This window comes from Prinia subflava, chromosome 4 (assembly GCF_021018805.1).
Source record: "Prinia subflava isolate CZ2003 ecotype Zambia chromosome 4, Cam_Psub_1.2, whole genome shotgun sequence".
Taxonomy (NCBI): Eukaryota; Metazoa; Chordata; class Aves; order Passeriformes; family Cisticolidae; genus Prinia; species Prinia subflava.
Genome location: NC_086250.1, coordinates 6113329 through 6138255, shown reverse-complemented (window position 1 = coordinate 6138255; position 24927 = coordinate 6113329). Strand labels below are relative to the sequence as shown.

General features: G+C 42.7%; 1 protein-coding gene across 1 annotated transcript in view; it reads right to left on the bottom strand.

Moving 5' to 3' along the window:
- Window positions 1-5967: 5967 nt before the first annotated feature.
- The window catches only part of ST8SIA1 (ST8 alpha-N-acetyl-neuraminide alpha-2,8-sialyltransferase 1), a 100947-nt gene continuing 81987 nt past the window's right edge, over window positions 5968-24927 (bottom strand). The window contains exon 5 of the mRNA XM_063395271.1: window positions 5968-18944. Coding sequence (XP_063251341.1) covers window positions 18458-18944 — 487 coding nt within the window. The 3' untranslated portion in view covers window positions 5968-18457. The remainder of the gene's footprint in view (window positions 18945-24927) is intronic.

Here is a 24927-nt window from a genome sequence, read left to right as displayed (position 1 = left end):
ATGCCTGGAATACCATGTCCAGTTTTAGTTCCCACTACACAAAAGTGATGTGAACAGTCTGGAGAGGGTCCAGAGCAGGGCACAAAGATGATCCAAGGGCTGGGGAGCTGCTGCATGAGGAAAGGCTGAGAGAAAGGGATTTCTACAGCCTTGAGAGAAGAATGCTTAGGGGAGAACTCAGGACCAAACTCCAGCATTTAAAGGATGGCTACAAAGAAGGTGGAGACTCCCTCTTTACCAGGAGTCACATGGAAAAGATGAGGGGCAGTGAGGATGAGTTAAAGGTATGGAGATTCCTATGAGACACAAGAGGAAACTTTTTCACAGTTAGATCAATCAGCCATTGGAGCTGTGTCCCCAGGGAAGTGGTGGATTCATCAACACTGAACACGTGTGAGATTCACCAGGACAGGGGGCTGGGCCACCCTGTCTAGGCTGTGCTTTTACCAAGAAAGGCTGGACCAGATGATCTTTGACAGACAGCAGATCACAGACATCGCCTGTGATACCAAACAACGATAATTTAATTTACAACGCTTCTTTTCCTGCACGGAGACTTTAGATCAGCAATCCCACCCTGCTCCACAGGTTTGTGTTGCTGTCAGTAAACCCTGAGCATGGCCAGCCTGTGCCAGATATTTGTGGAAGAGCTTGCACAATATTTGTTTCCATTTTCTAGGTACATCTGTTCTGAGCCCTGCCTGGTGCCAGCAGAGTTTGCAGAATTAAGCCATGAGGATCTCTGAACTCAGAATTGCACATGCTTTTATAAAGATTAAGCTTCATAACAGGCTTAGGCAGTAGGTAATACCCATCTGAATTATGGATGGATACCAGTATTTGTCAAAAGGATGATGTTGGCATCATCTTCAAAAGCACTTTTTCAGCAGTATTGGTTTCCTGTACTGCTTTTCCTCTTTTGAACTATTTTTCGTCAGACAGGAATCTCTCTTTTTTTTTACACTGAATAAATAGTTATTTACACCTCTTTTATATTCAGCGTGGTTGCCACGAGCTTTCTAGAGTTCAGACTATCAAAATATGCACTGATTAAAAAGTATTTGCTTCCTCCAGGCTACTTTTGTGGAATTTTTCTCTACAGCATCTGCCTCAGTCTGTCAAATGCCTTTAATGTGGAGCAGCAGCTTTAGCAATGCCTCCAGGGATCTGAGTGGGAACGAGTTTGGGGCTTGGATGATCCCCCAGAGTGGAGGGAGTGGGCAGGGAACACCACAAACAGCAGGGCCCTAAAGGGGAGTAGAAGTTTGGGGACTAGAAAAGGAGCAAAAAGTAGGAGATGAAATGGGAGGAAAGAAGAAGAAATGTGAAGTACTCAAAAAACTGGGGAAGGCGGAAGTTCTGAGAGGGCTTGGCCAGAGCAGGTGGGAGCAGGAAGGGATCTGGAACCAGCCCTCACCCAGCATGACCCAATCCCACAGAAACATGAAGGGAGATGCTGCAGCTTCCCATTTCCAGCCACCCTCCCACACTCCCACCAGCTGAGGACTTACAACGCTGCCTGGTTGTCCCCCTCTGTGTCAGTCAGAACATTTGGACTTGGAAAAGCCATCAGGGAGGTCCTTGGGCTATGGAACAGCCCCAGTGAAGAAACAGCAGCAGTCTCACCATACAACTTGTGGCCAAGCTGGCGGGGCAATGGGATCAAAGGAAGGACTCACAGTTTGCAGGATCATCGTTTGAAGGATCATAATTTGAAGGATCATCGTTTGAAGGGTCATAGTTTGAAGAATCATCGTTTGAAGGATCATCATTTGAAGGATCATCGTTTTGGCTGGAAGAAATTTCAAAGGCCATCTGGCTCAACCCCAACATCAGACGTAGCATTCCAGATGCTGATTCAATGACTCAATTGCATGGGAAAATTCCCTGTCTCAGCTCTTGGCCACACCACATGGTCACTGGCCATGGCAAGCCCACATTCCTGACCTGATTCCCAGTGTGCTGCCCTCCCAAGCCCTCTTGCCACAAGCACTGTCCCTCGTAAATCCTTTTCACTTGCCACTTTCCTATTATCTCTGAGGACACCTGATAACTCTAACAATTATCCACCCCAACAGCTGATAATTCCAAGAGCTAAACCACAACTGACAGGCCACGTCCAGTCCAAGCCCCAAGTGTAGTGTCATTTAATGGACCCAAGGCCATGCTGCTGTCACTCGTGATTTCCTTTTGCTGTCATGTTTTTGTCACATCTTGCCCATCCCCAGACATGTCTGGTGTGCCACCAAAGCTGCTTTCCCTCACTTAGCAATTGCTGGCAGCCAGCTGGTGTCCCAATGGCAATGAATGGTGGTTTTGGAAATAGGGAGTATGAGGAAAGCAAAGCACCTGATCTACCATGGATGGGTTATAAAGGTTGTTAAATTGCTTTTCTGAACTGTTGAAGCCTTCAAATGAAATCTTAGTTTTAATAACTTGAGTGAAACAGCTTTTGGGAGATCTAGATTCTGAAAGGGGCTCTGAAAAACACATTAAGTCAAGATAAAAACACTCTGTTATGGCACAGGGTTGTTACAAGAGAATGCAACTGAACTATTTTGAACTTTGTCTTCACTCTCACATGCATATTTCCAGTTTCATCTCCTTACTGGAAAAACTTACACTCGCTTAATTTTCAAGGACTTTGTTTTATTTTAGAATACTTATTTATAAATTTAAACACCACACAGAGTCTGATGGTAATTCAGCACATACTGTTGTATTTAATTTTAATTTCATGGCAGATAATTTTTAAAACAGAGATTCTGAATAGCTTTTCCTTGTCGTCTATAATGGGTTTTGGTAGTAAGCCTGCATAACACAGTATAAAAACATTTCCTTTTTGGGAAAGTACTCTATGTCTTATGAAATATTTTTGCATAATAACATGGGTATAGATGAATTTCAACAGGTCGATCTGCAAGTATCACCACTTGTAATTCTAAGCAGTGAATACAAATCTCCAAGAAGCTGATGCATAAATCCTGTCTGAAAATTATCTAGATTTTTTTTTTTTTTTTTTTTTTTTTTTTTTTTTTTTTTGTGGTATTGACATTTTCTTTGGCAGTATATACAGGTACTTGATTTTTTTTTTTACCATTTTGTAAGATCTGTGCATTGCTGGTACTGGTTAAGAAAACCCTGGGGTATTGCTCAGTTATGGATACATAATATCAGAAAATACAAAGTGGATTTCAATCAAAATACTGAAAATACCACAGTGATCTTTTTGAGAACTGGATCAAAATTTTTGAGACAAGGACAGGGCCTAAACCACATTACAATCCTACCCCTGTTAAATGCCTACAAAATAAAAGGAGTCTGTAGCAGAGTGGACCAGAGCAAATGATTCCACCTCCCAGTATCTTTCAAGATAATTAAATTAGTTCTTTTTGTTCTTTACAATAGGGGCCCATGCAGACCTTTTCATGGAAAGCAGTTGAGTCCCAACATTCTTTCTTAAAAATATCCAGATATCCAAAGAGGTTGCATTTAAATCCCTCTTTTGTCAGAAGTCTACTTGAGAGATCTGAAGCCTTCTCACCAAACCCCAAGATATATATGTGTACGTATATATACACACACATATATATGTACACAGAAATTAAATAGAACAATTAGATTAAAGAAAATGCAAAAATGTTCTGCTTTTAAATTTTGAAGTCAGCTGCTTGGCCCATCACACTTGCAGATCTTGAGGTTCTCAGGGAAGAGGCTAAAAGCTGGGGATGAGTAAGGCCTGATTTGACAACCACTGAAAACTGTGAGAAGAAACCTTGTAATTGAGATTCCATGGAATTCTAAGCCTTTTCTCTCAAAAAGAAAGAAGTAGGACCAGACAAGCCTGCAAGGAAGAGCAAAGAGCAGCAGGGATAATAATCCCAGCTGCTGGATGGCTGTGAACAAAAGCAGTGAGCAAATAGGGAGTCCTGTCTGGAGGAGACTCAAGGCCTTGGCATTGACAGATGGAGGAAAAGCCACACCACATGATGGGAAGTTTAATTACCCACCTGGCTGGACAATACAGGAGGAGATTTTATGAAGCAGCAGTTTAATCGAGATAATGCAGTATCTATGGTTGTGGCACACTTAAAATATTCTCTAAGCAGATACGGCAACACAAAATGTCACGGTGACCTGGGACTAGTGTTCAGCTGGAGGAACTCCTGGGCAGGGCAGTTTGCTTCTTTGGAGTCTCCAAATCTCTCAGCCAGAATTTTTGAAGTACATTAAGAATATTTTACTTTAGTGTCTGAGAGACTGCAAAGAATTGGTCCTTGTTGACAAACAGCAGCAACTTGACAAAGTGGCTGATCATTTTGAGGGGGGAAGGAGGGAATCTGCAGCAGAAATCACAAATTAAGGTTTTTGTCCCAAGTCCCGTGTCTTCTCCTGAAAATCTTTTTCTTGGAGTTGTTACTCACATTACACATGATTCCTGTGGTCATTAGGAAGGCAGCACGTGCTGCCTGATGGAGGCTGAAATCTCATTGTGGCTGAACAGGCTCAGGCAAAACGTCCCAGCCAGCTAATAGATCCTTGAGGGCCTGATGCATCAATTCCCCTCAACAGAGTCAGGCAAAATTGCACCAGATGGGAAAACCTCCATTAACTCATCCTCATCGACACCACTGCAGCTCTCTCTGCCAGCTGACCTTTGCATTTAGGAGTGGATTTTCTGCCAGACACCCAGATCAAACAACAGAAGATGTGCAACACTTCTGCTAAAATGCCACGAAGGGATGAACTGGAAAAGCACATCAGTGGAACAGATACTCAGAAGGCAAAAGGCAACAGCCACACCAGGCTGTCCAAGCTGGGTATGCCACTGTGAGCTGGAAAACTGGGTGGAAGAGGATTTAAAGTGAGATACCAAGAGAATTTTCTGCATTGGATGTGCTTCTCTTGTCCTTCCCTATGACATTCAAGCACCTCCTGTCAAAGCCAGACAGAAGGAATTCTAAGGCCCTGATGCTGACAACATTTTGCCTTTTCACAGAACATTTTGATGCAAGGAATGAACATCAGTGTATCAAGGTTAAAGGGTTAGGAGGAAGAGGCACAGGGTTAACAAAAATACCTGGGATCAGTGGTGTAACCAAGGGAGGATTCCCTTCCAGAAGGGAAAACTGCAAGGCATCACTTCCAAGTAGCACTTCACCAGCTCCAAGTGCAATGTACCTTCAAGGACCTGGATATTTGACTGCACCTCCCACATTCCAAGGCAATTTTGCCTCCACAAGGAAGCACCCACAGAGAGATCCTGCACAGAAGTTTCCACCCATGGAGAGCTCCCCTGGCAGAAGTTGTCAGAGGCAGGGAGTTCTCATTTTCTGATCCTCCTTGCAACAGGAAGTAATCTAGAGAGTGACCTTGATGGAGATGGTATATTAAAAAATAATAAATATTAACCGAGAGGAATGAGGAACTCTCATTTCATCACTGTGTGGGAACATGCATTTAGAGAAAGGAAATGAATGTGTGAGAGAGCCAAGGAAAGTTAAGGCATAATCTGAGGATTTCTAGCATAAACATTAATCACTGGGATATTATCCTATATATTGCTTTAGCAATTTGTATCTGCCCACACATGAATAAACTGGAAGTTAAATGGTCTCTAACTCATCTTGAAACTCAGGTTTTTGAAAAAGAACCATCACAGCTAAAGGAAAGGGATTGTCTGTCTTCCCCTCTTACCTCACAGAGACACCTTTGCTGTGGATAATCCTTCCAGTAAAATGAAAACAGAGATATTTTGCTTGCTGGTACCTACCAGGCTGAGGAATCCTGCTCCAGCTGTCCCTGCAGTGGCCAGGATCATCTGATCCTTTATCCCCATGGTTTTTAAAGGGGGCTGAGGTGGGGAGGTTTAAAAGGTAAAGAGGAGCAGGAAATCACCTTGATTGTTTGGACATACTGGGGTAGAGGGCGAGGAACAGAGGAGAAAAAGAAGCCCCGCAAATACACTTTTCATTTCTTAAAATGGCGATATTTATTTGTTAAGGTAATTGACTTCAAATAATGAATAACATAATAGTTGCCTTTGAAAAACGTCATGAAAATTAAATGAAACAATGAGCCTGTCCCTTCTGATCATGCTCATTAAGACTCTGCAGCTATGAAAAAAGGCATGGGCTACTATAAAATCATTATTTGTTTCCATCCACTTGCACAAACATTATAAATAAGACTTCCCTTATAAAAATCACATAAGATGCTTGTGGCACATTTTGTAAAATGCAACTAGAAAAAGACAAGATACTGTTAATAAATAATACATTCAATAACAAAGCAATTTTTGCTATTGAGAGACATCTAGACATTTTGGGGTACGGTCACCATGAAACCACCTGAAAAAGGGACATTCTTCAAAGAAGCACTGCACAGTACTTGAAAAATGAACAAATTCTACTGACATAATCATAGAAAATACATTATTGCAGGGCAAAGAAAGAGATTCCCTTAGTCCTCGTAATAGTGTTGGCTGACAGCAAACATTTGCTACATTGGAGAGTGAATTAGATCGAAGCCCTAATCACAAGACTCAGAACAACACCACGCTTTGGGATGTTCAACACACTCCACACAAGAATCTTTGCCCCTGAGCGTGCCAAAAAACCAATAATTTGAGATGTTCACCCAAGTGCTCCTGTCCTTTGGACATGATATCCAGCCTGTGAGGCTCACACACATCAGAAATGAGACAATGAGTTTTACATGCTGGGCACTGGAGGTAAAACAAATTCATGGAATTATGCAATCTCAGAGGCATAACGGTTTGCTTATCTACTTTAAAATCACCTCAAGACACCAAACTACCACATTACCATCACATTTTTTTCAACAAACTGGGCAAGAGAAGAAGGAATGCAAATAAAAATACTAGAATTTAACAGCTAACACTGACATCCCACATCACACGGCTCCTTTGGGAATACTGTGTGTGACAGCAAAAACACCAGCTGTGCCCAGTCCCTAAAGAGCCAGGAGAAACCTTGTGTCTGTCCTGCCAGGGCTTTGCATAGCAGCATTCCTGTAAACCACAGACTGATCCCAGATCAGTTTGTTTTATCCAAACACTGAGCCCCATCTCAACACCCACTGAAGTTTGGTCTGATCCAGGCACTGCTCCCTGAGCACTGCCCAGGGAGGCCCTGCCCCTCCTCGAAGCAGCTCTGAGGTGTACAGGGGTAGGGAAGGGAAGGTGGCAGCCAGGACTACGGGGAGAAGCAAACAGAAGCTTTCAAGCAGTGCTTCCCGGGCTGCTTGCCTTCACACAACACAGTCTGTTCCTAAAACCCCAGGGAGTTGGGATAACCCCAGTGATATTCCCTGGTCCCCTGGCTGGGCAGATATCCAGGATGGCTGCAACTCCAACAACAAATATTGGTGCCTTGTGAAATCACTGACTTCTTGTAAATACCTCGGTGAGGTAAATGCAAAATTAACAGCTTTGAAAAATCTTTGCCTGGCCCATTTCTGTTCTGGTCAAGCACAAAAGTTCCCCAAGTTGTGGCTGTGGAAGGGAATTCAAAGAGTTTTAGTTTGCACTTGAGCTTCTAGCCAAAAGCAGCAAAATGTAACAAACCACAGTCACTTATCTTCTGGCACAGGCACAGACTACAGGATGCAGGATGTGGGATGAGGGCAGGAAACACATGGCATGGCATCACCAGTGAGCCTGACTGATCCCCCAGCCAGTGCAGCCCCCTGAGCCCGTCCCTGGGAACAAATCAGATGTGCTGGAAATACAAACATTGTCCCTTACAGTGCTGGAAAGAAGCAGATTTAACTTTAGGAACAGAGCAGTTTGTTTATTACCATTCTAATGGTAAGGACCACGTTACCAAATCCGAGTCTGAGAAAGAAATACAGTCAAAAGGGGATGTGGTTCACTGCAAAACCTGAAAGAAGAACTATCTCCTTTCCATTTCTCTTCTCTTTTCAGTATTTTTACACTACAGAGCTCATACTAATAATCCATCTCAGGGACACAACATTCAAATGAAAACACATGCATGTTTTTACATTCATCATCATCCACATGCTACATTTCACAGTTCATTATCAGAGCAATGTACTGCTCTAGAAAAACATCACAGCAAGGCACCTTTCACTTCCTTGGTGTCTTTGTTTGCTTTTTTTTACTCTGGAAACAGCCAGATGGAAACAGCATTAACACAGGTTAAAGCCAGGTGTCTGGTACGTGTAAGAAACAAAAAAGTTTAGAAGTCCTTGTAACTTCCATGAGACATAAAAAGAAAATAAAGAATACTTGTATTGATGCAGAATTGTTTTATTATCTGGAGTCAGGGTTAGGGGTTAGGGTTAGCTTTAAGTTCCACTTTGCAGGAGGTCCAGAGATTCGTGATGTTACCAGACCAACAGGAGTGGACACATCTGTTCCAGTCTGGAGACTGGGGCTGTGTGAAATGGTGGGACAGTGACCCCTGCAAACTACGTGGAGAGGACCCCTCAAAGTCCTCTCATTCATGCCAGGGAACCCTGAACCCACTGCTCCACAGCTGAGACCCCTCTCCTGAAACAACTGGAAAACAGAGACTGATGCAAATCAAGATCATGTGATTTAAGTTGTTCTTTTGTGCCTGTTATATGCACAGTTGGCAACTATGGCTCAGATTTGGTCCCAAAATTTGCTTGTGGTTTTAGTCAAAATAATATCCAAAAGCTCTTCATAAGAACAACTTGTCAGGGTGGTACTGAATATGTGAAAATGAGGTCTGGTAAGTTTTGCCCCTAGGTAAAGATTGGGCCTGTGCCCATGGGGGTGTAATTCCAAACATAGTATTTGATCACAGTGAGGATTATTGAACATATTGAAAAGCAAATTTCAGATGCATTTTCAGCCTTACTAGAAGAAGTCCATGATTTGTCTGGTACAGTTTTACAAAACAGAATGACTCTCAATTTCCTACTAGCTGCAAAATCATTAACACTAGTTGTTGTTCTTATGTAGATCAGAGTGAAAGAATTATTAAGGATTGGGCTGAAATTTGAAAGCAAACTCAAATTCTACATCAGGTGGCTTTCAAAAGGCTCTTTGAACTTTGAACATATTTGACACTCTCACCTCAAGGTTACAGAACGGGGCCTGAATTAAAGGAACTGTACATACTACTTATATCTGTATTTATTCTTTAAATAATAGCTGGCTGTATGATACAGTGGTGTGGTTAAATATGGAGTAGAGACTAGACAAGGCAGAGTCTTGTTAGTCTATAAAAACAGGGGGAAATGATGCCAAACTGATTTTTGCCTTTTTCCTTTTATATATACTCTCTGTGTTCTTTACACATCTATTTGTAGTTCTGCAGCCTATTATTGGATTCTAGGTAGTTTCCCCAGTACTTTTCCCTGCCCAGAAAGACAAAACAAGTTCCAAGCTATCCTATCTTGGTTCTCCCTAGGAACCAAGGCTGAGACCAGCTTTTCAAGATGTATTTTTACAAACAAAGTTTAGTTTCCATCTAAGGGGAGGGTGAAGGATTCAGAGAAGATTGAACTGGGGGAAATTGCCTCCCCACTTATGTCTCTAATTGGTGATTTTTGTCAATTATCATTTGCTAAATGCATAAAACTGTATTCACCCCGTGAGAGGGGTGTGGACATTTTGTGGACATTTTCCATGTCTGCCCCTGGAGGCTTCCAATAAGGACCAGCCTTGATATTACCTCCTTTACTAACATTATCCCAAAAGTGTGTTGTTTTATTTCTAGGTTCTTTAAGGCATCAGTGTCACCATGGCAGTTACTGGCCTTTATTAAGGAGAAAACTCCTTTTTTTTTTACTGAAGTTGAAAGCTGTTTCGGAAATTCATTTCTAATTTATTGACACCTCATTCAGTATGAGTGTAAGATTCAAAATGTGACTAATTTAGGATAAAACCCAAAATACTTGACAGTTTCATAAACTGGGGTTTATGGAAGCCAGAAAATCTTTCAGTTTTTAAAGAGGAAGCTAACCTGTTGAGATTTCATCACTGAAAACATAAGTACTGTTATGAAAAAGAAATATTCTGCACAACACAGAAAAAAAAGCATAAGACCAACTTTTTTAAGAAAACCAGCATTTGAGAGTAGAATAATGGCTTAGATATAAATTGTCATCTTAAAAAACAAGAGAGAAGAAAGAAGGATTTCTTCCCTGCAAACACTATCAGAAAAGAAGAATTGCAGTTGAAAAGCAGGGGGAAAAGTTCATCCCCTTCCATCAATTTACTCTAACAAAATTATTTGATGAGTGGAAACCCTTGCAGACACCAGATCCATCATGAGTAACAAATTACTTGGGGATATCCAATCCCTGGCTACAGCCAGTGAGTGGTGAAGCTCCCCAGTGTAGAAAAATCCTTTTTCCATTTTCACTTGGCTCATCCAATACACCTGACAGATCGAGCAGCTCATGGATCACTTCCATGAAACAAGGATGTGACACAGATCATGGTTTGATTTCAACCTGTGACGCCTTCATGCAGCAGAAGTTTGAAATGCAGTGAGATATTTGCCTTACAAAAGCAACCAACAAACAGCATAAACTTCTCAAGGTCCATACTTGTCAGAAAAAAAAAGAATTAGTAGATTACAGAATAGACTACAGAATTATGATACTAGGGTATCATAATCTGGCAGTGCTTTAAAATGATTTAAAATTTTCATAGGATGAGTTCCCTCAGGTTTGGGAACAGTCAACTATTTAAAATCCAGACAATTCTATTGATTTCACTGAGTCAGAGCAGTGAAAGAGAGCAGAGAATGTGGTTTATAAACTGAGCACAGAGAGGAGAAAACTTTCTTTTCTCATTAAAAATGCACAGCTTTCCCCTTTCCTGCAATCCAGGTGTTCCCTGGACATAATATTCCTATTGTATATCCTAACAACGGGGGAGGATTTCAACACAAAAGCATAAATTCACTCAGATAAAAAGGGTAGTTCGTTTGCTTGTTTACACTGTTCAAAACAGATAACCTTAATAAAATTTCTGGGGTTTTTTTCACTTTAATTCCCATGTATGATTTAATTAATTCTCACAACATCCGAGCTAGAAGTAATCTCCATTCACCTAACAGAGAAATCACCACAGGAAGAAAGACTTCAAAACTCTGGGATGAGTAGTAGTTTCCACTACTTCATTTAATTATGACTTAATAGAATAATTAGTACCAGGAAGATGTAAAATGCTGCATACAAATATTGATAAACCTGAAGTGGTTTTTGTCTCTCTGTTAATTTTTTAGCTTTAGAGCCAGAGGAAAATTCAAGGTAGTGCAGAGAAAATTTAAACAACTTGTGAACACAGCAAATTTCACCCCAGTACAAGAGAAAGAGAAAGCAAAAGAAGAGAAGCAAAAGAATAAAGACCTAACATCATTTAACAACTCTGGGGTCCAGGCATATGAACTTGAATACAAAGCTAGAAGTCAGAATAAGTTAGACACCAGGGAAAATTCACATATTTTTAACATGGTTTCTTTAGTTATTGGTGCATTTTAGGAGGAAAAAAAATAGGGGATTTTTTCATGTGTAAAATTTTTTGCCATTTTTTTCCTCTAAATGATTTGGAAGTAATTCTTCAAGATACTAACCAGCATCTGAGCTATAAACTTCAGGCTATCTTGTTTGTATTTATGTAACTGTGTGCTTATCTTCTATTTAGGGAGTCTCCAGAGACCTCTGAAAAGCTCTGATTGACTTTTTGCTCCGTTTTCAATGCATGAAGAAGAAAAAAAACAATCTCCTGTTTCTGCCTTTGCATGGAATAATTATTGGAAATGCTTATGAAGTGGGAATTTCAAGAGCACTGGAAGCTGACCTAATCCAATATTACCTCAATGGGGATTTCATTATTGATAGAAATAAAAGCACAGTGGTTTTTGCACTGTGCAGGATCAGGCAGTCACCTTCCAGTGACCTCCTCCTATATGCAAGTCTCATACTCAGATAAGATGGGTTTTGGATATTCAGATAAAATGATTTTTATGTGTATGTTTGGTAACAGACCAAACCATGCAGTGACCAAGTGAAATGCACTAAAGGACATAATTTCAAGGCATTTCCATGCTCCTTGTGGTTTTCAGTTGAAAGTCCAGGCCTTAAAACTCAGTCAGCACATGATTGATCTATAGGATCAGAGCCCTTGAAGGGCCCTTACAGAATGAAGAAATATCCCTCAGCAGTGGGAGACATCAAACAGGCAGAGGCTGTGGCTAAAACATTTTTTTTTGTCAGTGCAGCACACTCTGGACCATCTGCCCAAACTCCACAGCTCAAGAGGCAGCAGTCAACTCCCATTCTCAAAGGAGCCCTGCCAGACCACTCCAAACCAGCATTCTCCTGGAAACTCTGGACACCTTCTGGCAGTTTTACCCTGCATACCATGGGTACCCAACAAGAAACTTGTGCTCCTGAAGAAGGAGTGTTTATTTTCAGCACATGGAGGGCTTATTAAAAAAAATTCCAAGCATTTCCTATAAAAACACATAGAAAAAGCACAGAGGAAAAAATAAGTTGTGATTATGGTACTTTTGCAGAACACCAAAATCTTTGTTGGAGATACCTGAGTAGAGACTCAGGTTGGTGTCTCAGTACTCCAGATTATGCATTTATTTTCAGTGAAGAATTTTCATTTGCTATCAAGATAATCACACAATAACAAGGCTTCCTGCAGAACAAAGATTCCTTAAACTGTTGGCAAGAATTCATCTTGAAATGTAACACAATTCTGTAACTGTTTCCTTCCAATAAACAGAAAATGATGCAATTCATCTCTGCCATGGGTCCCACCTGACTGAAACAATTCATTGAATATACAATTAGAAATCAGCAGGAACTGTCCAAAAGGTACTCCAGTATTTTATTGAACACCATCTTATTCATAAACCCAGAGAATTACCAGTGGTGCTGCTTTCTTAAACTCGCTCTGGATTCACTCACAGGAGTTCAATCCAGGATAAAGAGGGGGGAAAAAAGGGTTTAACTTGGAAGGTGAAGACATCAAATAACACAGCAAATTCCACATGGTCCCCTTGCCTTGGAGGGTCCCAGACAGGATAAATATTCAGCTCAGCAGAAAGCTGACCCCCTCCACAGCAGAGGAGTCGACAATTTAAGATGCAGCTTTAACAGGCCCCTCTGAGGCTTGCCAGGGATTTCACGCGCTGCTAGAAGCAGGCTGGTCTCCAAAGGGATGATTTCCATCATTGCCAGTGAGCCCAGCACTCCTGACTGAGGCAGGACAGGGTTTTCCATGCCATGGGAATCACCTGGGATCACAGGCTGGCTGTGGAGCTGCCTGCCCTGGTCCTGAGCCCACCCAGGGTGGCACTGCTGGGCACTGGGCAAAGCCACAAGGATCAATCAGCCTTTTGCACCAGGGAAAATGCTCCAGCTCCTGCTCTGCCCTGCACAGCTGGAGCTCACAGCCACAGCTGGAGTGTTTGCAGTCCTGCAGGGAACTCAGGATGGGCAGCCTGAATCTGGCAGTGCCTCTCTCCTGGTTTTATCAAAGCATTTTCAATTAGCAACACTCTTTTTCCCCCCACCATTAGAACTGAAAAGCAGAGTGGAATTAATCCTAAAGCACATGCATCAAGCTGAAGAGGCTGAATACACCAGGGCCCAGGCTGCTGCAATAAAAACTGATGAAAATGAATAATCAGGGAGGAATGAGTAGCTGTTTAAGGTCTCATTGCTGCCAAAAAATATCAGCCAGGGACGATAGGTTAAGACTCCTGCTGGCTCTTTGCATTCTACTTATGGAAACGAGTCTGTTAATATTTAATAAAAGAACTTTAAGTCTTTTACTAATCGTTCTGTTCAGAAACTACAAAAAAGTCAAGTGTGATAGATTCCAAGAGATAAAATATGGGAATTCAAGGAAGCAGATATTATTTTACAACAACTGCCTTAAAAAACACATCCTTCTTCTATCCTCTTTCTCTTCTCCAGTGAGGGAATTACCAACACTTGGCTGAAGCTGTATTTTTTATCTGGAGCTATTTTGAATTCTTGGTGGATATGTCAACAGTTTAAAAGAAAAGCCTGTTCAAACAACAAAACATATTAGCTGCCTTATGGCTGGATTTTTAAAAATCACACTTCTATCCCCAAAGGGAAGAGAGATCCTTTAGGATGATGGTTTGGGGCAGAAACAAAGTCCCTGTTAGGAGGAGATCACTGCACAATACACTGCAGTACCCCTGAGAATACCCCTCAAACAATCAAGGAGATGGGAAATAGGCATTTCTGGACAAAGCCTGATGAATTTTGCTCACTTGGAAGTATCAGCTAATGGAAATTCCACCACATGAGTTTTTGAAGGGGACCATGATTTAAGATAGCAGCTGGTTATTCCATTTTATATCTGTGTTTTGATGGGAGTGGCAGGAAAGAACAGCTTGTCCTTCCTATAACCTGGATTTCTTCTAATACTTACTAATCTATTAAGCTGAAGAAGAGTCAGAGAGGCAGCAAATGGTGAGACTGCTGCCACCTCCTTCATTTTCCTCACCTCCAGATCAAAAGTTCCCTTAAGATTTAATTACAGACAAGGGTGAGCCTGATATTAAGTTAGTATTCAGGAAGCTGTTTCCAGGAATGGTTTTCCATAACTCCCACATTTCAGGACCCTGAGTTTCAAAAAGCAGATGCTTTGCTTAGTTTCAGCTCTCACAGAGGTGCTAACTCAGCTGCCTAGATAACAACGTGAATTTTGAGGAAAATAACAAAAAGATGAAAGTAGTCAAAAAAATCAGCCCATATTTCCACATTCTGTAAAACTTCAGCTGTAACAGAGGCTCAGACATTTGACTTTAGTAGCTGCCTCACACCAAACTTGTTATCTTCATGCCAGCAAAAATATAAAAATACAACATTCATGAGCCAGAGTTCTTAGCACTGTAACAGTCTGTGCCAAAATTAGAGATGTTTTTATTCTCATGAGCACACCTCCCACTCCCTTCTCTAGAATTTTGCTTTGCTGGTTTCTGTTTTGCTTGTCTGATCTAGAAAGAGCTCCAAGAGGCTTCCTAATCAACAAGGAGGGAAAGTTTTACACAGTTTTTTCACAAGTTCAAAAATGGGTCTTGATTTCCTCGAGAACACATACAGCCCCAGAAAGATTGCATCAAGAGGGATTTCAGTGCATACCTTTCTTGTAAAGGTATTTAATTTATTCTCCTTACAAACATGAGACAATGATTCCTATGCAGGCAGAGCAATATTCCAGCACTCCTGTCCCTTGTTAGGTCTATGATAAAATTAATAACTATGAATATTAACAAATCATTTGGCCAGCCTGAACCAGTTTTTATTGAAGATGAACTGCAGTAGCTTTCAGTCTGCCAGATTTGTGCAGCTTTAGCTACACTATCCCAGAAATTCAGGGACTGGCAGTGGAAAGAGAGGGAATTTCACTAACAAATATTAAGATTAAGACTTCACTAAAAATATAGCAATACAAGCAACGTTCCCAGCTGCTTGGTTTTGTCTTTCTGACTGCTCTGGCCTTGAAAGACTTGCAGTGCTCTCCTGCATCCCTTTTTACCTGCTGGACAAAAGGCTGACTGCTGGCCACTGTTTCCATGGGCTGGCAAGTCAGCTGAAACACTCTTTGCCTCTCAAAAGCAGCATTTATTCTTGTTTCTCTCTTTTGCTCAGCTGCCAGTTTTCCGGAATTTATAGAAAATTGTTTACCCTTGAAGCCATTATTTCCTCATCAAATGTGGTTGCCTTTGTGCTGTGTTTGCCAGTTATTATACATAAATGTGAACAGAGCCAGAATTACAGATTTCTCCACTATCAGCCACACGTCACACACAGCCTGGATCTCTCCTGCCCCTGTAATTCCTTGGAAGCTCTCTCCTAGCAAACATCAGGACTGCAGACACCAGAAGGGACTCACAAAGGCCTCAGGTTCAGTCTCACAGAGGTGGGGAATACACCTCCAGATATCCAGGGCACTGGTTGAACATGAACAAGCCAGACCTTATGGACAGAGTTTTCCTACAAAAACACTTTTCTTCCAATCCGATTATTTTCCCAACACATGGCACGAATAATTACCAAGGGGTTGGAGAGCTGTAAGAGAGGTTCAGAAGGGAATTCCTAAGAACTGGTAAAAATACCAAAAGATGACCAGCAAAGAGGCAGTTCCCCCCTACTCTCCTTGTTTCCTCCTGCTCACAAGGAAATGCTGCCATCCTGCTGAACTGCCATTTTCAGCACATCATATTCCAACTTTTTTTTCAGGGATAATGCAATCTATAAAGCACTAAAAAGAGCAAACTTGATGCACCCAATAAAAACCATACAGGCACCTCTTCGTCTCCAAGTAAGGCAGCTCAGTCAAATTCTGCCAGAAGAAGCAGCAAGGAAAATATTTTACTTTCAAATCCCTCCCCACTGAGTCCGCACATCATAGATCATGCACCAATGAAATGGAATCAATTATCAAGTGATCATTGTGCTGACTGTACTTCTAATGAAAGCATGGCCAAAGATAACATGGGCTATGAGGTACATTCAGATTCTATCAGAACAATGACTAGAACACTCCAAAATCTCCACATTACCCTTTAGCATTGTCCTGTAATCCTATGAAACACTGCCCACTTTATGCTTGGAATATCCATATTCCAAAAGATAAATTTTTATTATGAAACATAGGTTTAAAAAGAAAAACATGACTATTTTTCCCCCAGTTGCCTACACGGAGAGTTGAACTATTCATATTTAAAGAAGAGCCATGGATTTAGCTTTTTAAAAAATACTTTATATCTGTAGAATTTACAGCTGGTAGTCTACAAAGAGAGACTTTATCAGCACTTGAGAAGACACATCCCCCAAAACCCTAAAACTTTGGAGCTAGAACAGCACAGGAAGTTGTTGTGGAAAACTGAAGACAGTTTTGTTGTTCCAATACCTTGACTAGATTTTCAGTAATGAGATAAAAACAAAGAGAACACTGATCTGGATTTTTCAAGTTAATGGTGGTAACATCTTGCAGCTTAAATTGCACTGCAGACTGAGCTGGGATTCTCCTCCTGTCCTCCAGTGCTAAACCAAAGCAAACAAATAAAATGATTTCTCATTTCCACGGTGAGAGGACCATCTGCTGCCCAAGTAATAACCCAAAATAAAACAGTCCTTCAGGCACTGTGAACGCTAACAGAATTCACCACTGTGAGCAGGGCTGCCTTACATCAGGCATGCCCTGCTCTTTTTTCCTTTTCTTGCTGGCTGTGCAGCTTTTCAGTGCTCCCAAAGGCTGTTTTATTTCCCAGACTCTCTTTAAGCAGAGCCAATCTCATGTGAGAAGTACAAGTCTTTAAGGCTAATGTTACAATCCAAGCAGAAGAGCAAGTCACACGCAGAGAAACGATTTTCGAAGCTTCGACTAATTTTAAATGACACTTACATTCATTTCTGCAATTTTCCTGCTATAAGCACATGAAGAACCTCATTCTGCATTCCACTGAACCCCTCAGATACCCTCAACAGTCCATGAACATCTGGAGTCCAAATGAATGCAGAATTAATCCCTAAGGCTGGACAGCAAAACAGGTCAGGAGCCATCCCTGCTAGGAAAGTCACTGTGGAAATCTTGCAGCGGGTCACTGAAACCAGGCTGCACTTCACTGCTGGTTTTGTAACATGTTTTCTTCTCAGACCAGTTTGCTTAACCAGCTCTTGCCCACAGCACAGCACTGGCACAGCTGTAAGTGCAGTGACCTGAACCATCCTGATAAAACCTACAATGCACAGGTCTGTCCATCCCCAGGAGCAAGGCATTCCTATGACATTCTAACCAGACTCTTAGCACCTTCACTCTCCCCAGAGTCTGCAGAGGAGCTGATGGTACTCAGCTCCTTGGGCTTTTAAGCCCTTCCTTTTCCTTCCTTTGGAGGGGGATGGGGGGGTGGGGGAAATGACACATTAAAAAAAAAAAGGAATAAAAGGAAAAGAAACAAAGAGTCAATGTCACACACGTGTTGTCCTACACATACACACCCTCAAACAGAGGAAAAAAGCACGGAGAAAGGAAAGTTCTACAGGATGCTGATCTGGAATGAAATGGAATTTGGAACAGATAGTCATATTTGGCACTGTCAGCAAAAGCTTATGAGTGGCCTGGTGACTCTCTGAGCCTTAATGCCCTTTTTACACTTGTCACTTCCAACCGTCCCTGGAAAGTTCAGCTGTGCTGCTTCTGACATTGTTTTCCCCCTGCTGCTGAATGGACTGGATGGAGAGATACATTTCACCCCCTCCCAGTTCCATAAAGCACTAAACAATAAGGACATATTCCATTTGGCCTTCAAGTAGCGTTTTTACGGTCCATGCAGATCCCTTTAAGAACAACCAACATAAAACAGGGCTCTCTGCTGGAGAGCACGGAAATTAAAAACCACTGGATCTCCCAGACCGACTCCTGTGATCCTCAGGCTGCAGGCTGGATTAGAGGGTCCTCACAGGGTTCTAGCTGCATTCTCAGCACACCACTTTTATGCAGAAACCAAAGCTGCAGGAACTCCTCGGGCATGGCGTGGAACCCGGAGTCGGGCAGGACATTGTCATAGTAGTGGTGGCTGATGAACTTCCCGTGCAGGTCCACCGAGAAGGGCCAGAAGCCGTAAATTGTCACCTCCTCACACAGCCCCAGGGCGGCGCTGACCAGGAAGAGCCCCGTGGAGAGGCGCTTGGCGTGGATGCCTTTGCTCTTCCAGAACTTGCTGATGTCCCGCAGGAAGTTGGGGTTGGCGAAAAGCACCGCCTGCTTGGCACCGAAATCCTCCAGGGTGTAGTAGACGCGGAGGGAGGGCCCCGTCCCTGTTTTCATGGAGAAGGCTGGCATGTAGATGTAGCTGTGGTTGTAGACCTTCACGCTGTCCACAAAGGCTTTCCGGGACCACAGCAGGTTCTGGAACCTGGGAAAGCACAAGGGAAGATGAGCTGGTCACACACAGGTTTGCCCAGATGTTTCACAATCCACCTAAGGGCTGCTCTTCGTACCCACGTTCACAATTCACCGCACGCATTTTCTGAGCTCAGAGAAAGTCCAGACAAACTTCTGGCTGTCTGACACTGCCTCTCCTTTGAAAACAGACACCTGAACAGACACCTGAAAACTATCTGGTATCCTGCTAACTCCAAAGCCTTTCCGATTTCATCTTTTTTAAAAAACCCAAATGAACACTGACAACATTCCATGAGAGTCAATCCTTTTTAGCAACATTCTTCATCTCTCCAAAAACCAACTTAGATTTTTCAGGTATGCGAAACTCTAAAAGAAATTTTCAAATCTGTATTCTTGTTTGTTAAAGGCAGACTAAAATAAGAACCCAATTTAGCTTAGGAGGGCAAGGTATATGTACAGATTATTTCTTTGATATGAAAACAGCACATTACAATTTGTTTAATCTTCCATTGCTATTTGCTGATGGCTGTTTTATTCTTGATGTTTGACTGACAAACTACTCCACAACCAATATCACGGGCTATAAGCTTTCCTGCAGCCAAGGCAGATGTGTCATGACTAATTTCCTAGTCACACACCAGAAGAGTCAGGACAAGAAAGTAAAGTCAGCAGCACTGGATTTTTTTCCTTTCTGTTGTGCAGGCAGAGATAGGTGTAATAATTTGTTTTTAAAGGGTTATAAAGAGATGAATTTTATACATAAACGTCTCTGAAACTATAACAAGAATGACACAAACAGGTTTAAATAGAATGCCAGATGACCTCACGAAGCATTAAACAAAATTTCAGCTGAAATGATTGGAAACAAAAAAACCCCAAGCAACTTCAACAGCATTGAAATGTCTCAAAATATATGCCAGGTCTTTTTGTAGTCTTTGTTTTGGCAAAAAAAAAAAAAAACAACCTTGAAATATTCTTGATAAATTGAAAGGTTTTGTTGACGTTTTTAATATAAAATGTTTGGTCTCTTGATTCGCTACAAGGTTCTCACAAAACTTCCTGCACTTGGTATTAGAATGAAGCTGGTTTGAAACCTGAAGTCTGTCTGGGTCTTCACTGCTTCTCTGCTCTGCAGATCTTCTCCGACTGCATGGGGCTATTTGCTAACACAGACAGAGCCACTGGCTTCCAAGCAGGACATCAATTCAACCCAGCCTACAAAACAAACCCCAGTAATGTCATAGCTTATTGTATTTGGCATTCCTTTCTGTAGAACCAGCCAAGACACAGCTCAGTGTAGAAGGCCAGCCAAGACCAAGGTGCCTTGGCAGGAATTCATTGTCTGCCTGTACCTGTTCACGTGGGCCTCTCCCTCCATTACTATCAGACCTATGACTGTTAACCAAAATAAGCTTTTCCAGCCTCTCTTCCCAAGGAGCAGCAGGACAACCTGCAAATTACCAGGTACATGAGATGGCTCCATCCTACCAAGCTTATTTTGTTTCCATCAGGACACTGTCACTGAGGGGGGAAAAAACAAATTCAAAAAGAAACTTCAAGCTTAATACTTTCAATATTCATACCCTTAAGTGCTCATACCCCCAGTGCCCAAGCATTGTTCTAATATCCTTAATCATTTTTGAAAGATCCTCAGGCCAACAGCAAGTTTCAGTCCCCATTCAGTCACTGGGCATTGCAGGTTCAAACTTCCTTCCACAGTAAAGGGGTGCTGAGCAAACAGCTTGATGTTGTGTGGTCCTTGCACCTTGGCTGAGGAGAGGCCAGAGGCACGTTCACTCCTGAAGCACCACATCCTCTCCCACTCAGGACTAGTCCACAAATTTTACTTCAGAGGGGAAATAGTTGTGGTTATTCTAAACCTGCATTTTCCAGAAAATTTACCATTCTTAGAAACAGCCCCTCGCAGCTCAGGATGAGCACATTAAAATTCCTCAGTCTCAGAGGGCTAAAGACTTCTCTGAATATTCATTTGCTATCACTGCCATAACATTTTCAATTCTTCTTCCCTGAGTGCCTTTAAGTAACAAGAAGTAAAGAGCAGTGCCATGAGACCAGTGCATGGGAGGGACTCCATGCAGAAGGGACAGCAGCATTTGTCACCGTACTGCAAACTGTCCTTCAGGAACATCATCACCTCCTGGAAACCCATGCCTCATTCCAGCGATCTGGATGGCAGTGCTGAGGCATCCCACCCAGTTCAGCAGCTGGACACTATACAGGTGGCCAGGAGCCCATGGATAGACATAAAACATGCTGATTACAGCTGGGCTGATGGTCTAACAGCCAAAAAACTGCTGCCCACCTTGAGCACCTCATGAGGGGACATATTAGAAACAAATAAAAATTTCTGCTCCCTATTTGTAAAAATGGGAGCACTCTCCAGCATTCTGACACTCCACAGCCTGGATAGAAGCTGGGGACAAATTCTGTACATAAGCAACTTTCTAGAGATGGTGCTTGAAGCTCAGGTGTGTTTTCCTTTAACTCCCGATGCAGACAGGGAGTCCTGCAGGCTTTGAAGGTACTATACCACGCCCATCCCAGCAGGCAGCAAGAAGGCTGCTCCATGCTTGACAGAAAGACCAGGAAGGCTTGTCCCTGAAGCTTTGCAGTGCCCACAGGAGCATGACAGAGTTTGTGTCCTGCATGTCCTGGCACAGACATCGCCAGCCTGGTGCAGCCCTCGCATCCACACGGACACAATCGCCTTCCCTTGTACCAATCCTCCCCCAGGATGAGGAGCTGCTGGTTCCTGGTTAGTGCTGGCCCCTACTGAGCATTCAGTCCTCTCAGTGGCACGGCCCAGAAGCTGTGCAGCTCCACCACACACACAGAGCTTCCAAAGAAATGCATCAAATCCAGCGCTTTGCACCAGAGAGCATCTCAGGCAATGTCATCTCCCCAGCGCGGCTTGGAGCAAGAAACTGCTGAACTGCTTTCAGGGTCCTCCCCTGACCTTCTGCAGTCAAGCTCACACAGACGTGGATAAAACTGGAGCTGGAATCTTCCAAGCCCTGAGCAGCACCTGGAAACTCCATGAGCAGCTTGGGGATTTGCAGTGATGTGTTCCAGCAGCTCTGCAGCCCGGAGAGGCGTGAGTGAGTGTGAACCCTGGTGAAAACAGATCTCAGCAGGTCCAGCCCAGACACTTCTGTTTCCACTGCACTCGTCAGTGGACAGTGAATAACTCAAATCATCAGCACCACATTTTTCTGTCAGGTTCCTAGGAAAGATCAACTTAAAACCAGCAGCTTTCAGCAGCATGTGGAGGCAGAGCTGCAGAGGTATCAGAGAAATAATAATTCCTTGCTACCAGCTGGAGAATTCCCTCAAATGCTCTGCTCTACTTTTCGGGAGAGAAATATTCATCCAAGAGAAAACTGCCATGGCACACTGTCATAACAGAACAATCAAAGACTTAAGAGCATTAAGTGTTTTGTGTTTTCTTTTTTTTTTTAATCTGTTTTTAATGTTCTTATCGCTGTTCTTTAGCAGATATTCAGGACAGGGCTGCTCTCTGGTACTGAGAGACAGCTCTCAGTAACCACAAGGAATTTGCTGCAGTGACATTGAGCTAACCCTCTTGCAGATAATTATGGCAGCATTCTCCTGCATCTTGGTTTCTTTTTGATCTCCCCAGAGAGTCACTATCTCATGCCTGTGACGATATCCCAGGCACTGATTCTCTTGGCATCTGCAAAGTCACAAGTTCAGCATTCTGGATTAATTGGGAGTTGGCTTATCAGAGGGGAAAAAAAATTATGTAATGAGGGGGACAGCTCAGATGCCAAAGGAATAGTATATTATTTTAAAATTATAACAGATAGAGCTCAAGGGAGTAGAGCAGAAGGCATAAAGACTTATGTTTGTCATGTCCCAATTACAAAAAATAACCTCACAAAAACGATTTAGATAATTTGATGTCAGCATTAGCCAAGAATGATTTAGCAATTTGCTGCAGATGTTGGGCTCTGCTTACAGCTGGGGTCACAACAAGTCAGCTTGCAGACACACATCTGAGCCTGCTCAGCTGTGTCAGAGGGGCTGTCCTGCACTCATTTCTCAGAGAGCTTTTCAAACAGCAGTGCCCTCCTTAATGCCCTGTGCTCCCGCTCGTATCCAGCTCTTCTTGATGTGCCACCCCGGGGCTTGTGCAGACAATATTACTGACAGGCTGTGCCTCAATTAAATTGTTTCCATGGCTCATTCCAGGTGTGGTCACTTCTAGCATGCTTTAGGTGCAAGGTAGACTTTCTACCTGTCCACACAGGGAGCCAGAATTGAGCACTTTAAACATTATAAACAGACCCCCTTCCTTATTTTATCCCAGGTTTCCCAGCTACACAAGCCTCTGTTTGCTCACCTTAAGGACTGCTAAGAATCAATTACACAACTGACTCAGGAATCAATTATAATCCCATTAAAATCAATAGCAAAACCCACTCTGATCCGCAGGGCTCTGTCCAACCTCATTTCAAACACCTTCAGCAGCAGGGACTCTCTCCTGTTCTCTCTGTGGGTCCCTCCACAGGCACCATGGTCACCCAGCTGAGAGCTCGTGGCATGAGTGGGGTGATGCTATTCCCATATTTTCCTTCCTCTTTGCCCTTCTTCCCCGCTGGCTCTTTCTGGACCAGATGCTTGCTCCTCTCAGGGGGTGAGCGACTCCCAAACTCCCTCCAGCTCATCCCTGCCGTGCATCCTGCAGCCTGCTGAGACCCACACTGCTTCTTATGGACAGGGGTTTCCAGCCTCGAAGATCCTGTTCTTCTCTGTCCTCTCTGATACCAGTAATTAAAGCCTCATTCTCCTTACAAACCTCTTGAATGGTGTTTTTCAATGCAGGGATTCTGAGTACTTCCATCATCATCTTTAAATACCCCAAAGCAGGGAAAATCACTCTTTCCAGTGACTTTCTGGGCCAGTCTCTTTCTTACTGAGGCACCGTCCTTAGTGCATGACCTTCAGAATAATTTGATGCATTCAGAAAATCCTGAGAGACACAGCAGAGGTAAACTGTAATCCCCATGAAGAAGTAGGGTCCTTTTCTCGCTGAATAAAGCATTAAATTAGAGCTTTTTTAAAACCTCTACCTCTTACTGCTCTGTGGCCCTGGAAATCCTGTATGTAGTGCCAAAGGAAAGCTGAATTTATTTCTCAATGGAACACAGAGCTATCCTGTACAGCAAAACAATGAAACATTAAAATCAGTGTTCACTGGTATTTTGGGACTCTGTGTGATCCTTATTCTGCCAGCTCAAATTAAACTGTGCTTTTAATAGCTACCCATTCCAAAACCAGCAGAGGTAAACATCAACCCTTTCTGTTATCTGACAGCTTGGATCTTAGCTTTCAGGAGATGGGCTGCTCATCTTAGCCTGACTCCTTGAAAATTGTGGCTGCTGTAATCACACACAAGTGGAAATGAGAAAAAAAAGGACAGGCAGAGCAGAGCAGCATGGATGTAAATCATTGTTAAAATTGCTGCCTGGTATTTCTAAGTCTTCTGAATGCTTCCAAACTCTTACAGCTGGAAGTCAGGAAGATGGGGAAGTAGGAGAAGCAATGAAATCAGCTAGGAAAAACCCAAACCAACACAGAACTAAGTCTGAGATCCTTGGCATTGAAATTCACTGGACTGCATGCCAGAGAGAGCTGAGAAGAAACATAACCAGATCACACATTTCCTCAGGTTTTAATGGAAAAACAATCACAACAAAGCCCGGACAGAGCCTTTAGGAGATTTACTTTGGATTAAGACAGCGTCCCCAAGACTGTCTGCTGTGTCTGTGGGACAGCAACGAAACAGGAACAGAACAGAGAATCATCTCCTGCATCTTTCACTCAAATACATTCCAGACACAGGTCCCTGTGGATCACTGCCCCAGGAGCACTGCAGAAACACAAAGCTAATAACATTATGCCTTCCTGATTGTGCTGGCCTCCTGTGCTTTGGAACCCAAACACAAAAT